The 17,359-nt window shown below is 36.4% G+C and overlaps 1 protein-coding gene across 1 annotated transcript in view; it reads right to left on the bottom strand.

Annotated features, from left to right (window-relative positions):
* Window positions 1-17,359, bottom strand: part of LOC104496183 (lipopolysaccharide-responsive and beige-like anchor protein) — a gene marked incomplete at both ends in the record, with an annotated part of 62,639 nt that overhangs the window by 32,377 nt on the left and 12,903 nt on the right. The window contains 5 exons of the mRNA XM_010139264.1: window positions 10,798-10,990; window positions 11,243-11,366; window positions 13,148-13,229; window positions 13,774-13,882; window positions 14,707-14,799. Of these exons, the coding sequence (XP_010137566.1) occupies window positions 10,798-10,990; window positions 11,243-11,366; window positions 13,148-13,229; window positions 13,774-13,882; window positions 14,707-14,799 (601 nt within the window). The remainder of the gene's footprint in view (window positions 1-10,797; window positions 10,991-11,242; window positions 11,367-13,147; window positions 13,230-13,773; window positions 13,883-14,706; window positions 14,800-17,359) is intronic.

The raw sequence follows: 17,359 nt of genomic DNA, 5'->3' as shown, positions 1-17,359 counted from the left end.
TATTTATAGTTAACACTTGCATTATTTCCTAGGTTAATTACAGTCATCTGTAATTAAAGTTATCTTGCTACTTGCATTCCTGGTATTGTAAAGGATACAGATTAAAATGCAACCGCGTAACAGCCATTGAATTACTGAATTTGAGACAATTTCAGGGGTTTTTTGTAAGGGAGGACACTGCGACAAGTAGCAGGGACACTTACTGAAGCTGAGTTCTCATCATTTTACAGCACCTTGAGTATGCTCAACAATTCATCAAGATAAATAAACTTCTGAGAAGCTTACATTAAAAAAAGAAAAAATACAATCCAACAGAGTCAGAGCAGAGAGAAGCATATATCAAAGCCAAAATCCTGGGGATCTCCAAATGACCCCTAAAATTCTCCAGAAGACTCATCATTGGTGAATGCTATTCACCCAGTCCAAAAGGCACAAGAGAACAGCTATGCAATCTGATTAAAGTGAGACGACCTTCCTAGGGACAAGCTGAAAAAAAATTATTATTGTTTTCAGGCATATAAAATAATTGCGGACAGTAAAATTCTTTATATACATAAACAAACTAATTTGCCCAAATAAATAGCTGTGCTGAAAGAAAATCTCACTAGACGAACTGAAGTTTTTATTACACTGTCATTCAATTTAGCTTATCCACAGCTTTCTACTTAAGATTTAGATTTATATTCTATAACAGAAGTGTTTATTTGTCTATAAGCTTAGTTTTCAAAATTTTCCCAACATATAAGCTGCAGTTGAGGGGGTTTTTTAAACCATTTTATCATAAACACTTCCCACAGACAAAGCAGAGCAGTACATTTTACTAAATATATAAATCTATGTTTTCTTATTCTCTTACAAACTAAACTCACAGATTGGATCTCATCTAAAAATTCCATGTACATGGTATTCAAAGTGACAATTAATCAGTAGGAACGTTTTCTCTAAGACAATACACAAGTCATAAACTAACTTGACAGATTAAAAAGGTACTAGGAATTAGTTAAGAAATCAGAGAGGAGCAAAGAAAGAACAAAGGTAAAAAGGAATATTCTTGGCAGGTTGTGCAGTTGGAATTAGCTTTTTAACATACTATACGTATGGAATAATGCCTCCTACGTAGTATTTATTTCCATGGAAACTACAACAGATACAAAGAGCACAATAACACTACTTGATAGAGCAAATTCTCAGCTACAAAACACTAGGTTTTGACACAGTCCCCACCACTGGCTGTGCATTTTCACAAGCGATGAACAGCAGCCTGTGTGCCACACTCCTAAAACTCTGCACCAGTGGATGGGACCCACCGTCACTGTTGCCCCTGCTGGAACGCAGCACCCACCACCTCACTGTGCTGACACCCACTGTGTGGTCTCTGTAAATGTCCCACAAGCATCGATCAATGTCAGTGGGTGCAATTTTTCTGCAGGGAGGAATTCAGTTCCACACCTTTGCCTTGTACGCACTGCCATGTCAGACACCGTGCTGCCAGACTGCCCCTCTGCTGCCGTCTGTCGTGTGGCAATAAAATTTAACAGAATATTGGTGTGCAATAAAATTTAACAGAATATGGGTGGGAAGGTCCCGCCTCTACTGCCACACCGCCAACACCCACCTCTGGTGTTATGGACCAATGTAATAAAGTAGGAGCCATTACTTTCGGAGCAGCCCTCATGTTTTCTCCATCAATCTAATATAAATTAAAGTACTGCAGGAGCAGTGTACTATTTTAACACATGACCTGAAGGATGTAATTTGTCCATGTCTAGCAATAGGACTGGGATATCTTCCTCCTCCCGATCACAAAAACAAAGTCTTCCTGTACTAGTTTTAAATCAGTTATGTACAAAAAAAAAAAAAGTGAATGATTACAAATGAATGAAAGTTCAAATTCATCCTCCATCAGTCCAGGGTTGTGAGCGTGCTTTTACTCTCCTCCTTCCCCTCAGGATCCTGAGCAACCAATCTGATGAACTCTTCAGCCAAAGCTCTCTTTAACCTTCACATTCCCAACAAGCCCCTTGTTGTTGATGAGTATGAGGGTCCAGCAAAAGGCCCCTTCTCGCTGGCTCCTCTATTACTTAGAGGAGAAGGAAGTTGTCAGTGAACTTGAGGAACCTCCTGGATTGCTTACACCCTTCTGTGTTGTCCCTTCAGCATGTATCACGCCATGAGGGCCAGTGCCTCTAAACATGAGGCTGTTTCTATCTGTCTGTAGAAGACCTCACCTGCTTGCTCCTCCAGATCAGGCAGCCTGTAGCAGATGCCCACTCTAATGTTAACTTTACTGGCTCTCTCTTTAATCTGAAAATTCTCAGTTGGCTCTTTATTCATCCTTAGGCAGACCTCCAGACAAGTGCTGTCTCACATAGAGGGCAACTCCCATTCCTCACTTTCCCAGTCTGTACTTCCTAAACAGCTGCTGTCTCTTCATTGCATCACTCCAGTCACAGAAGCCATCCCACCACGTCTCTGTGATCCTAACAAGATTGTTAAGTGCATGTCATGCTTCTTATTACATTACTGAAAGCTCCAGATATTCTGGCCCCTCAGCAGCAACTTCACTTCTTTATTAATACATACGGCATATCCAAGACTTCAGTTATTCTTAATAGCTTAAGTTCTTACTGCCTTGCCAACAAATGGAGTCCCCATGCCTCCGAGCTCTTTCATTCACATCATAACTTCTCATTTAATTTTCAAGACACAGAAAATTTCAGAGCTGGAAGAAAAGTTCATCTAGATCTAAGGCTCCCTATTTTTTATAATCCAAACAATTACAAACCCCAGTTCTATCTAAAACTAACCACTGTTTCAGCAAAGCCCCCCAGTATTTATTAGCAATATCTACTTAAATCAGTCATTCATTCAAAATCTTCCAACACTACTTGCTCACTTTTATTTCTCAGGAGAGTTTTCTGATGCACCATTAGTTTTTTCCTAACAAACTACCTGTGCTACCGCTAAGTCAGATGGGCACCACAGGTATTTGTATTAATTTTGAATGTTAACATGCAAATCATGAATTACTAACTGAGCAGTTTTGTTTCTCCAACTAAGGCTGTTGACAGTTACAAGCATGAGTTCTACTGACTGTATAGGTTAGAGATGCCACAAACTTTGCAACAGGTTGATTTTTGCCCAGTTATGGTCAACAGTTAAAAATACAATATATGGTACCGGGATGCAATATAATTTCACAACCAGTCCCATCTGAAACGGGGAATAGACAATGGTTCAGAAGCCATTACAGAGCAACACTCTGGAAACTATACAGGATTGTTAATCACTACTACAATAAAAAAAAATTAAAAAAAAGGGAAAAGAGTGGTAAGAAAGTCAATGCAGACAACTTATCTTTACAGATGGGCAACGTAAACTTACGGGCGTATAAATCCAAGCACAATCTGGTAACAGTCTACATTGAGTTAAGAAGAATGCAAGAAACCACAAGGAGAGACACACTGGTAAAGAAAATTAGACAGTACAGAACTACAGGAGAACACCACTCAAAAAACCCAAAATCCACTCTAAAAGAATTGCAATCTTTACTCCCACAATAAACATCAGAAAGAATTCGTGTCATAATGTATTAAGACTGCCCCTTAAATAATAATCAAATTAAATTGCAGTACACAATCGTGTAGATTATCTAAAAGCTGTATTTTTCAAATGTGCATTTTCAGCTTAGAGTTTTTTTATTCACATAAAAAAGAAAACTCATTTAAGAAATACTGCTTTGTAAAATCCAACTTTTCACCAAACCTGTATAAACAGTTCTGCTCACTATATTAATTTGTAATTTGGTTTGACAGGAAACCAAGAAATAGTGGTACTGTGATGGAGGCACTGGACTATTCTTCCCACGCACTTCTGTTGCGTGACACAGCATTTCTGAAGCATACAAGTTCACAGAGCCAAATAATACACCCTACAAAGAAAACACTTGTGGGTAACAAATGCAGCATCAATGAAAACGCAAAACAAAGAAATTACGATTCCTAAATACACGTAGACAGAGATAGTATATAAAGGTATTAAAAATTAAACACTAGGATCCACGAGCGTGCAAGAATTTACAAGACAACTGTTACCTTGAAGAGCTTTAAATGTACTTAAGTCATTTTTTATTTTCCTTAAGTCATTTGCAACTGTAAAGCTGTTAATACAAAATTAATTACTAGAAATTGTTCTAAATTAGCGAGCTAAAAGGCCAATCATTAATCTTCACCATCATTTGATGGTTAATCCATAGCTGTTTGCAATGCTTGGAATGCATCTCTACGCACTACTAGTTAAAGACACTTGTGAGCTAATAACTGCAACATTTGCCTCTGCCATTAATTTTAAGTTAATTTGACATCCAACATTTGCTAATTGCCGAGGAGAAAAATTAGCATTCAGCAATGAAAAAGGTTAAGATGATTGACATTTGCATTAAACAACATAGGGAAAATATTTTAACTATACATTAAGAATTGTCCTTTTTTTTCATTATCAGGTGAGCAATTTTGTAGAGAGAGGAAGGGAACGTCTGCCAGACAGGGCAGACAATTATCTAGTACTGCTGTTTCCTTACGGAGTCTGCTCAGTGCAAACGGTGCTGCTGACTCCATCAATAAACTCTTCGTAATTCCAGAAAGTGTTACAACTTTTTAAATCTTAACAAGGACTTTACTGACCTGTTTTCCCACTTCTCCTCCAGCAATACTAGCTGTTCACAAGTGGAAACTAATCCCCAAACAAAACCAGGTCTGTTCAGATGGGAGGCACCAATATCTGAAGATCTCAAACCTAATTTTCAGTTTAGTAAAGTGAGAGATACAAAGGCATTGTGCGCACCATACACTGACTTACAGTCTGTAAGCCACTAACCTGAGGCATCTCTGGGTCATTTGAGTGTTTCGTAGAAGAAAGCTAAGGAAAGCATATTAACATATATTCAGCTGGACAACACATGCCAAGTTTCTAGAAGGAAGATAAGCTTCCGCCAAAAAAACATTCGCTGACACACAAGAGTGTGGGAGGGTAAAAAAAAAAAAAAAAAAAAAAAAAAAAAAAAAAAAAAAAAAAAAAAAAAAAAAAAAAAAAAAAAAAAGAGAGAAAAGAAAACCACTGTACCAAAACATTGTCATGTTCCTGCATCCTGTGTTTTCATCTAAGTAGCAATACTTTCACATTTTTTTCCTCCTCAACTTGAGAAAAAAGTATGCATGCAGACCATTTCTAGAATAAGAAAGCACGTACTAATCAATATAATTTGTAAAAGTCTTTGCATCTCAGAGATAATTTTATGTATGTTGGCAGTATTTTCTTTTCAAGTCAAGTCAAGGTATAGTTTACTGTTACATGACCATAAAATAACAAATTGAAACAGCAAACCAAACACGTATTTGCGTTGTTTCACTAACCCAAAAAATTGCAAGACATAAGCATATTAATCTCTCAGGGTATCTATTTCCTCTCTAAATCCCTGATACCACTCCTACAGTTCAGGAGACTGTCAAATTCTGCCTTGTGCACATTTGATACTGAGTTATTAAGAAAAATAAGTTGTAGCTGAATTCAGTGTTCACCATTCTGCATTGTCACAATACCCCGCTATAGGTCTTGCGCACTTCTCTCTTTGGCCCTCCTTTTCAAACGTCTCCACATATTGTTGGCAGTCCTGTAGCAAAGACTCCACATCCATCATTTCAACTCATGGCCTAGAAGCCAAATTCAGTCCCCACAACCACAACAAAGCCACAACCTGATCACAGGTAGCACCACGTATGGAGGAGGTTTGCCTCAAACTCTGCAGCAACAGCAAAGGAAGCCTCTTGAGGCTGCAGACACGGGTCTCATCTTCCAACCATACACCAAGTGATACAGATGAGAATCCATTCTCTCTTCAGGCCATCTTTGCTTAGGAGGACTACCTCAGAGCTGCTGACTCCTTATGCATCAGTTCCTTCCACTGCAAAAATGTTTCTCCATGTTCTTTTTGAGACTTCTGGCGCTTATCAGCCTGTAGCAAATCTCTACTGCGCTGCTCTTTTACAGATTCTGTGCAGCTTCCTCTACCCAGCTGATCCTATTCTTTCCTGTTTCACAAATTCTCCGTCACCTTGCGCACTCTATTCCACATTTTTCTTTCAGTTTGAATTAGTCAAATTTTAGCATCCTGCAGCTTTATTCATGACATTCCACTCACTCAAACTGGGTGAATAATGAGATGGTGAAGCTCCCCATTAACCATACATGCTGCACGCGTAACAGCCCATCAGTGGTACAGATCCCTCCTCCCGACTATTCTGCCTGCTGAGTAATGAAAATACCTTCTTCTCCTCAGAGGCATTGATTAGGAAACACATTTCCACACACTGACTACAAAAGAAGCTGGAACAAGGGAACACCTAGAAAAGGTGAAGGACTGTGTCACAGCCACACATCTCAGAGGGTACAGAGCTTTACAGGAGGCTGCACGTTCTAGTCTCCAAATTCCCTCTGCTCTCCTTAAGTCAGGTTATACTCCCGAGAATGATTTTTATCTAGAATAAGAATTTTTTTATATATAAATAACTATTTATATCATAAGAATGAACCCCATATTTCAGCATTTCAAGTGTGCTACTTAATTTGCACCTCTCTCAGCTTTGCTTCATAGATATATGGGGTACTGCGCAAGTGAAAAGCCAAAACCTGCAGTAGTATAACGGCCCTCTTGGCCAGCTACCTCTGCTGGCCCTCAGGGCAATGCAGACACACCTTTCAGAGGACTGAGGAACACATGAAGCCTTCAAAATGGCTAGAGCTAAAAATACCACTGTGGAAGACCTTGCCTTCTTCAAGATAGGGAGAAAAAATGGTGGAAAGACTGTCCTCAGTAACTCATGAATGCAAATGGGGATTTGGACTCAAGAAAGCCTGATGGTCTGTTACTCTGAGCCATGTTCACTCCTCAGAAAACTAGTTTTTAAATTGCCATTGCACATTAACTCCTCCACCACCTAATCTTTGCTGGTTTTCCCTCATCTGACAGCACTGAAAAATCAGGGAAACACAACACATAAATGCTGCGCACACCTTTTTTCCTCCTGTATTAAACAAGCAGGGCACCAAAGAACATACAAATTTACTCAGCACTCGCCAGTGTTTATTACATTAATTACATATTACACTTAGACTGAAAACTAACTACTACTATTACCTTGTATGTTAAAGTTGCAGTACTAATGTTTTAAGATTACACGTCTTCCCATTCAGATCAGTGAACAATATTTTTCCACTTCAACAGCAGTTTCTGCTTATGCAGCAATAAAACTGTAGCTTATACGTATTAACATTTCTGAGACTTAGTCAATGAAAATTTCTCAAGCAACTGAATAAATACCAGAATTTACTCAAATATCTTCTTTTTAACCAAATCGCATGGCAACTTCTATGTAGTAAAATATAGTTAAGAGCCTGAAATAAGCAAACATTAGTTCTTCCCAATAGTTTAAGACATTCAGACAATTTAGAAGTGCATTACACTGTGTAAATCATTACATTCTTTTAAAACCTGGGGAAGCTGAAAGGTCAAAAAGGCAAGTTGTCCACCATTCTTTACTTGTTTCCTATTATTAACCCCAAAATCATTGCTCCCTTTACAGAGTAATATGGCTAGACAGATAAAATCTAAGGCTTGCTAGCATGGTTACAAGATTTAAAAAACAGTTCTGAGATGCTTTCATAAAGTCAACACTGTCCAGTTAGTACAAACCACGGTTGCGATTTAATTTTTTGCATTAATATTTTTATTGAACTAGAATCCACAGACTAAACAGCCTCATATACCTTGTGTCAATATTTGGGAAACATCAAAAAATATAATATGGAAATGAGCAAAATACCTGAGTAATTCTAAGACATTTGGCTTTTAAAAGGTTACACACACCTCCTAAATTCTGAGCGCAAGGAAACCAACGCAGTGCAATTATGCTAGAAAAGCCGTTGCTGCTTATAAAACGTTGTGCAGCTGTTGGGGGAGAGGGTTACAGTGACAAACAGCTTCCCTGCTACAAAGGTGGCAGGAAATCTATCAAACTGGACAATAAAATTGCAATTGAGTTTCTTTGGCTTTTTATAGCAGCTGCATGTATCTTGATGTGTAGCTCTGCAAAACCTATCCAATTCTGTAACACTAGTCCTTTATGTACTAGTTCTTTATCATACGATGGTGTTATAAATTAGTGGCAAGAATGGTGCAAAGGGCAGTAAAAAGGAAAAATAAGCAGTAACCCAATACAATTAGAGATGAAATAATAAAAACACAAATTGGTTATTCTCTTAGCAATGTTAAGGAAATATTTTTGTTCCCATAATTCCCACATTACTTTGAAAGCATGTCAGAAATCAAAATCTGAGATGCACTTAGTGAACAATTTCCCCACACAACCGTGTCTAGACTACATTTTGCGTGAATCTATGTGAAACTCAATATTGGTATAAAAGGATAAAAGAATACTGAAAATAAGTAAAATTAGAGCGATTAAAAATTCATTATCATAGGACATTAATAACAGTTTATAAGGGCATTTTCAAGTTATTAGTAAGGCTTTACCACAAAGAGGTTATTTTAATTTATCCTAATTTATGCTTATGTAATTAAAAAATAGCTTTGAAATACCATCTAGCTTTATATTGCTATTTGCATAAATTGCATGTATTGTTTCTAAAAACGTTCCAATGGAAAATGCATGATAAAGTTGAAAAAAATGCAATTTTAAAATCCTTGATTGCGTCATCATTCATATCACTATCGTTACACTGGTTTCTGGGTGCTTTTGTCGATAATAACTTTCATCTAGGCTTCTGGAACTGGATAACAACAGCACCAATGTCCAAACAAATTTTACAATTCCTTCAAAATTACACCACCACTCTGCTCCTCGCTCTGCCCACGCTCACACACTTCTAACCCCGCCACTGTTCAAATCCCTGTGAAGTGGGCTGGAAGAACAAACAGTCCTTACATGTCAACTGGAAAGCTGATGACGTTAGTCTTGGGAAAACTGATACAGGAACTAACTTCTACAACCAAGGATCTCTCACTATACCAGCAGGCCAGGGACCAAAAAGGAGAAACACTGAGTGAAGCACATAATGTTCTCATACACTATGATATTGCACAAAAACATACAGCCATTAGCGGGGGGAAGTAACATTATCTGTACCTCAATTTTTTTTTTGTATTTTCTAAAACTGTGGAGTTTTTTCTGGATATTTGGTTGCGGCATCACAATAATTTTTTTTTCCCCTCTATGAAGTCTAGACCATTGATTAGTCACATTAAGTTACTTGAAAATAATGACCAAAAATCTATATAATAATTTTGACATAGAAACTCTTTAAATGAGATTTCCAACATTGCATTACTCTACAAAATAACATGCTAGATAGTTCAATACACCAAAGTTCTATACAAGAGGTAGAAAGGTGGTCTTCCTTCACTCACCTCGCCATCTTTCCCCAAGGACAGCTCCTCAACTATTCCCAGAATCACACAAATGCTTTAAATTATGCCAGTTTCTATAAAAGCACATTAGGGATCTTTACTCTGGCTACAGCTTACCACTGCACAATCTACCCCACCCACACCCTCAGCATCGCGGGGGAAAGAGAGGAAATGGGCTTTTTGAAGACTGCAGAGCCAAGACAAAAGAAGGTTTAGAATATCTCCACAAACAAAGTGTGATCTCTGTAAGGGTTAAAATTGAGCCCTGGATTCTTTGCACCTGGATTCCATTTAGCTAAGTGGCTATTTAATTATATTATTTTACACACTTTTATTGTATAGATTTCTACAGTTGTCTCCCCATAACCCAACAATCCACCACCAAGCCATGAATGCAATAAATAGAGCAGCAAAGTAACAGAGGTCTTGCTGTCTGCAGAGACTGACCTTTTTTTCTTTGAGAAAAAAAATCATACCAAACTAAGGACCTCAGAAATGCTAACCATTCATTATAATCAGAAAGTGATCTTCAGTATTCACAGATGTCCTTTTCACACTGTTAACTTGCACACATTTAGAAATACATAATTTATAATTTGATTCATCTTAAGTAAATATTTCTGATATATTTACAATAATTATAATCCCCAGGCTGGCCTCACTCTTTTGTTCAGAATAAGGGAGGGCAGTTATCTTTTGTACCACTGTGCCTTGTTTGAAGATCCACTAGTAACTTCTATGGTACAATTCTAGTTGTAACTACAAAAAAAAAAATCAGACGGAAGAATAATGAAGGGTAATGGTCTCATTCAGCCTGCACGGATTTGTGTTCTCACCCTGTATTCCATGATGGTTTAACACAACTGAAGCATCTGTCTTAACTTTGATTTCTTTGCTTTTTACTGGTTTGTTTTACGGCCTTTTCATGTTACTAAAAGGTATTTTTATTTAGGAGTAGATATGGTGCGCCACCTTGTGTTCATGCTATTATCAAAAAGCAAAACCAGCACCAAAATTTTTCAGAAATGTTCCTGAAATTTGATATTTAAAAAAAAAAATCCCGTGCCATTTTCAGTATAAACTAATACTATCGATTAAAGCAGCAACAAAAAAAAAAGACTTGTGTTCAAACAACAAAATTAATATTTAATTGTCAAATATTTGAAAGTTAAGCCCGATAACAGATATAAACACTGGGCTTTCATTTAACTACTGATGTCCACTTCAAGGGTATCTCACTGTATGATACAGCATTTTAGAGCTCTAAATCGAATTAAACAGTGTTACGAAATTTCCCAACTATTTCAGACACTCACCTTTGAATGTGTGATCGACAGTGTATCCACCCAAACACGCCAGCCACCCCACTCATATTTAATTGCATGGTAGAGCAGAATTCGAAATATAGTATACACCATCTCAGTGATCTTCTGTTCCTCAGACGTCTTTGGATTAAAACAGCAAAGGGAAAGCATCCACTCCTGCCAGACAGAGCACTGCAACAAACTCCTGCAAAATACACCCACGCTATTTAATCAAATTTCAAAATGCATCTTGAAAACATAAATCAGCTATGTCAGGAATTTAACGTGTTTAAAACAACATCTATGTGCAAACTTCTCTAATTTTACATACTGAAGACTATACTAGAGTATAGAATTCACCAAACAGGAACGAAGTTGTGTCTGTTTAATGAATCTAATTAACTAGGAGACCTTGTTACGAACTTCGTACACATATGAATACAGCAAGCCATCTTACCTCCTATTTTCTCTGCTGTTATTAAAAAGTTTAATCATATCTGAGAGAAACGCTCGCCGAACCTCCAGAGTTTCTGGACACTGTGGAGAATTACGTAGCAGGATTGCAATAACCTTCAAAATCTCTGTAAAACAGTTCATGAGCAACAAAAAAAAAAAAAAAAAAAAAAAAAAAAAAAAAAATTGTGAGAAAAAAGTTCAGAGAAAAAAAAAAAAAAAAAAAAAAAAAAAAAATCAGTGTTAAGCACAGTATGAAATACAGGACATCTTCCGATACTGTTTGTACAAGAAAAGTGACACTGCATTTAAAAAGTTTTATACTGGGAACAAGCACAACTCTGAGTAAAAGGTTTAACTAACACAAATCACTTCTTCCAAGACTTCACAAACCAGGTCACCATCAGGGGGATGGCAGGCCTATACAGCTGAAGAAAATTGAATCCAAATTAAATTATTCTTAATTTTTTTTTTAATTACCAGGTTTGCGCAACACAAATGTTACTGCATGGCAGACGACAAGCTATCAGAATCTGTCAGAACCTTTTTCTAAGGACGTTATCATAATACAATGCATCCGTTATAAAATCAATATATGAGAAAAATGCATAGGTTTTGCTCTACCTTAATAATACTAAATTTCTGAAGAATGTGAACAACTTCTGATTATACCTAGCAATTTCTGTTATTAAAAAAAAAAAATTGAGAAAGGGGGCAAAACCTTCCTGATATAAAATTTCATCTCTTATGACCATAATGTCTTCTATATTTTTATGAGACAGTCAAACTTCTGGGTACATTCTACTTTTTGAAGCAGTGGGGCAGTCACTGTTCTTGTTACTTTCAAAAAAGTAGCTAACTTGGTAAATAAATTAAGGTGCAATTTGTACACAGTCACTGTGATAGTTTCAGTTCACCTTGTACAATTCCTATAGAAGAGTTAGTTGATTATCCTTAGTTGATAATATTAGTATTGATCTTAAAAAGGTACTCGAAAATTCGCTCTTCCTACCAGACCTAGACAACTCCAGACTTGTACGTCACACTACAAATAACCTGTATTAACCACAGCAGTGACTGCCAACTTCAAAAATCTTCCGAAAAAGTAACAGAAATCTCTTCACAGCTCTTGCTTCATACAGATTCACCAGAAGGCAAGTGGAACACTGCAGTAAGATTTCTTTCCCCGTATCTGCTTTGCTTTTCTTTCTCTTCCCCCACTTTCCACATGAAATAAGCCCACAACTATGGCCTATATTTAATGACAAAGCAGCAGTGAAAAATCTATTATTTCTCCAGAAAAAATGAACTCCCAAAGCTGTCATAAGTTCATTGTATTATATACAGAGCACATTATTAATGCATATAATTCAGGAAAGGAGATCAGTATTTTCTCTTAGTTCAAAAGACATCTAAAGTTTCATAACAAGATATTTCCCATAAAGCAAGCTAACCAAAACAGTGAGCAGATACATTTCTCCTACTTTCCATCTAGCGTTGTCATGCTGAATGTAATTTAAGACGAAGGCTGTTTCCGTATTTTAGGTAATTTAGTCTGACATCACTAAATAATGCAATCAGAATCTTGCTGAAACCTTAACATGTATTAAATCAAAGCATCCTGTGCATGCGAGTCTTGAAAAACCATTTCATAACATGACTGCACAGCCAAAAAGGGCTAGTTCTGAACTACAGACGCATTTAGACACATAAAATGTCTTTCAAAAAGATCTAGAGACATCTTCCTAAATAACTCCACCTAAATGCACATTATTTTTCCTTTTGTATGAAAGACAATGAAAAACTGAGATCAGAATTAAGACTGGTGGATGCAATTAATAAACTCTCTCATAGCTTTTTTGAGTCGACTTTTCTTATAGCAGCATTTAGAAATGCACATCATTCTTACGAGGATTTTGTATCTTCACTGTTGAATCTGGGTCAGGATGTTGTTTATGTATCACTTGAGTGCAAATCTGTTCAGTCAGAATCTAGCAAGAAAGAAGAAGATGCCATATCAATGTTCATAAAGACAGCTTACTGAAAAATAGTTGGCTACATCCTTCATACAGCCAGAGTCTAAAAATTATCCAGGAAACTCACTTGTTGTCTTGATAATTTATTTCAGCCTGTTCCTAAAATTTTGCTCTAAACTTTTTTTTTTTTGCTTTCTCATAAGCACACACTGTTATTTTAAATACACTGGAAGACTAATCTGAATCTAACCAAACCAATCATCATAAGGCAAGCTCATTGCTATAATGACATTACACACACACAGAGAGAGAGAAAGAGTGCGAGTCTGCTTTGAGACATTCTGGTTACTCATTCTCTAGAGCTGTTCATAATGAGCATAACCAAGTTAAGGGGAAGAAAAAAAATCTGAGCTTTGGAAAAAAAGAAGGCAGCACTGAGCTGCATCACACTAAGGTTTAATGTCATCTGGAACACATCAGCACAAATATGTAAGCAATTTTCTAACAATGTCTTACAAGTAATTAGGAAGATTGGATCCTAACTACAGTATATTACTACCTCAAATAGGACATTGTATGTCGTCATGGTGATTAAGTTTGTCTGAAGCATCAGCCTTTCAGCCAACAAAGAGAACAATCCATGTCCAAGCATGACTTCAGTTTTTCTCCTAAAACAGTACAGAAAGATAAAATAAACTTATGTATTCAATTTGCTTTAGGGGGGGGAAAAAGTTTTCAAAGTGCGCCTCTAGAAACATGAAATCACTGGAAACATGTTTTTCTGTTTTGTTCCTTTAGTCGTTCGCTTTTGGTTAAGAAAAAGGGCAAGGATTCAAATTCTGAAAGGACAAATCATTCCCTGAAGACAGACAGAAGACAGCTAACTCTCTTTTGAAAATGCAGTCCACTCACCCATGGGACGAAGAAGCTGACACACGCCCTTAGGGATTTCTTGATATGCACTCTAGAAAGGACAGCTTTGTCCTTATTTCACTCAACAATACAACCATGGACAGCGATCTCAGTAGTTATCTACTATTTTAGTCAACTTGAGACATATTAAATTTAGTTTTCAGTAACATGGGGTTCAATCTCACCAGTCTAATCCTCGCTACAGATTCCAGCGGAATTATGGAAGAAGACCACTTTAATAAGTAGGCATCCATACTGCAAGAAAGTATTATTAAATGGTCTTTGTAAGGAAGTGATAATTGCCGGACACTAGTTGCCAATAACAAGTCAGTCCACCACATCAGAAATGTATTAATGACAAGCCCACTGAAGGGTACTTGAAGAACAGTAGCTCCTATTCAATGAAGCATTACTGATTAACCTCCAATACAGCTTCTTTTCACTTTACATACAAACATATATGTATATATACACACTAAATAATATATACACAAAATAATATATGGCATGGACATGCCATACCTTTTTTCCTCTTTTTTTTCCTTTTTCGGAGGAGTTTAAGACCTAAACCAGTACTTACTTTGGAGCAAGATGCTTTAAGAAATATCCCATCACTTTCAGAGCTTGCACCCTGATGCCTTCACTTTGTGACGCTAAAAGCTTGTAGACAACCCTAAGTGAAGAAAATACAATGCCTCCTAAAATAGTTGAAATACACAGCAATTTCTGGAATAACAAATTAACTGCAGTAGATGGCAAATAAATTTCTATCTGTGCCTAATTTGAAAGAATGACTATTAATAAAATTAAAAAAAACAGCACAACACTCGTTAATGGCACAACAGCTTGAGATTTCACATTTCATAACTACACAGATATTTTTAAACAAATTTAAATATGTCCCAAATATCAATTAATAAAATGTGCTGCGAAAGGCTGCTGCAATTACTATACTGAGAACTGTCTTCACCTGATATTTTATCTAGATAACTAAGCAAGCAATTGTTTTAGTATAAATGTGGATATATAGATAGCAATAGCCATATATCAGGGAGGATTGATTACTACCACCAATATTTGATATCTGTGTGTGCTGTTGCTCCCTCAGGAGGGACAGAGGAAGATCCCAAGTCTGGAGGCACTCTTCCCACTTCACCTACATCAGTTCCTGCTCTTCACCTCCTTATGATTATGCTCTACACACACTTACAATTCTCCACTAAGAAGGTTTAAGAAGAAAGCCAAAGGGACTGAGGGGCATGCGTGTAGCAAACTACTAGACTTTACTAGCTGAACATTCCAGCTGAAGTTTTCCCAAGAAAGAAAATCAGGGTATAACAAACACAGCAGTCAATATAACTGATGAAAATCTGGTAAATTAATCAACAGTTGGAAGTAGAGTCTTACTGTGGGAATTGTCCAGTAACCTTAAATATATTTGACATTACCAATTTAATCTGTAATACTGCACAGATCATAACACTTGCATCTATGCCTTCCACTCCCTGAATAACAAGACACTGGACTAGTATTTTATCTTAACTTCTCAAAAATTTATTCGCACTCTACTAAAGCTTAGTCTTTTATTAAATAAAGTTTATCTGAACAGTGAAAAATTCTAATATTGGCCTTTTGTCAATGTGAAGAATAACAAATGCAAGTTTTTGATCCTTGTAAATCTCCCATAAAACATCTAAATGTATTTATCAGTTACATCTAATTTCATTCATTGCTTGCTTTTTAGACACTAAAGTGCTTACGCCCCATGTCGCTGTCTGACTTCACACTGGACAGCTTTTTGAATTTGTGAAATATTGATTTAGCTTATACCTGTACAGACTACTAAGCTCTCTCTGAAAAAAAAAGAAAATATTAATTTTCTAATGCTCCATGAAACTATATTGCAACAGAAGGTGCAGTACTCAGCCTTTCTCATGAATATTTTGAGTAAAATTTGAAGATATTTGTATCAATTTATTAATGGGAAGGAAAAAATATCTGATTTCAGTGATTCTTGAGTCTTTCAAAAATATCCCACGTGACATTACCACATTTTAGATCAGTAAGTTGTAAAGAGTTCAAAGGACTTATTCAAGTTTTTAGGCCTTATCTATACATAACCGAGCACTCATCAATAGTCACATATTCCTTCACTTTTACATACGTAAATATATTACCTAGGACATCTAAACTATGAAAAAAAAATCTAATTACATACCAGAATTTAAGTGAAAACCCAGAAGTGATTAAAAAACAGTCATCTGTAACAAATAATTTATCCTGGAGAAAGCTGCTGACACAGTGGCTATAGAATCAAACAAACGAGCAAGCCCACAATAACAATGTTCATGCAAGCAATATAATCCATTTCCCCGCTTGTTTTAATAGAACAGTATGAGGGTTACCTAATTGCACAGGAAAAATAGTATTTCCTTACACTTAATATTTCTTCTGTAGAAAAATTTAATTATTTAAAAACTCCAAATATTTGTAAAGTTTTGTAAAATTCTTTTTAAATTTCAAGAATATGGTGTTTTAATTGCAAAAAGTAGATGTATCAATAAGCATACAAACAACCCATTAGGTGACTGGATACAATACTGGAGCAAGGAATGTAACAAACGAGACAGAAAATCAAAGTGATTTCTCACTGTGGACTCACTGTTCAAACTGACTTGCCCATATATATACACTAGTGAATAAAAAAGAAAACGTCTACCGCCAGTTGTTAAATAAAACCAAACATATTGCATTGGAGACCCAACACAACATTCAAATATTTTATTATTTAGATTTTTTATTAGTTTCCCGTAGCATAATACATTACCATACAAATGAAGTCAAAGCTGAAGAAAATGGGTAAAAATAATAAAATAAAAAAAAAAAAAAAAATCAACCTAGCACTAAAAGAAAAAACAATTATGGACGTGCCCGAATGTTGTCTCTTGAGAAACAGCAACTGGAAAAAATACATGTATAAATAGGGGTTAACCAATAGGTGCAACAAAATGTATGAAATGAGACTCTGCCTTTACACAGCGAGGGAATTACTTCTCTACATACCCTTCTAGGAACAGTTCTTACAGTTGATGTCTGTTCCAATTTCTCCCCCACTATGTCTGGGCAGGTTCATTTTAAATTTGAAATGTTCAATAATGTGACCACCCTCTGAGAGTCACAACACAAAATCAGAGTCATAACTTAGTCTCCTTCTAGCAGATCTTCTCTTGGGC

The sequence above is a fragment of the Buceros rhinoceros genome, unplaced genomic scaffold (assembly GCF_000710305.1).
Source record: "Buceros rhinoceros silvestris isolate BGI_N320 unplaced genomic scaffold, ASM71030v1 scaffold41656, whole genome shotgun sequence".
NCBI classification, from domain to species: Eukaryota; Metazoa; Chordata; class Aves; order Bucerotiformes; family Bucerotidae; genus Buceros; species Buceros rhinoceros.
This window is presented reverse-complemented; position numbering and strand designations above follow the sequence as displayed.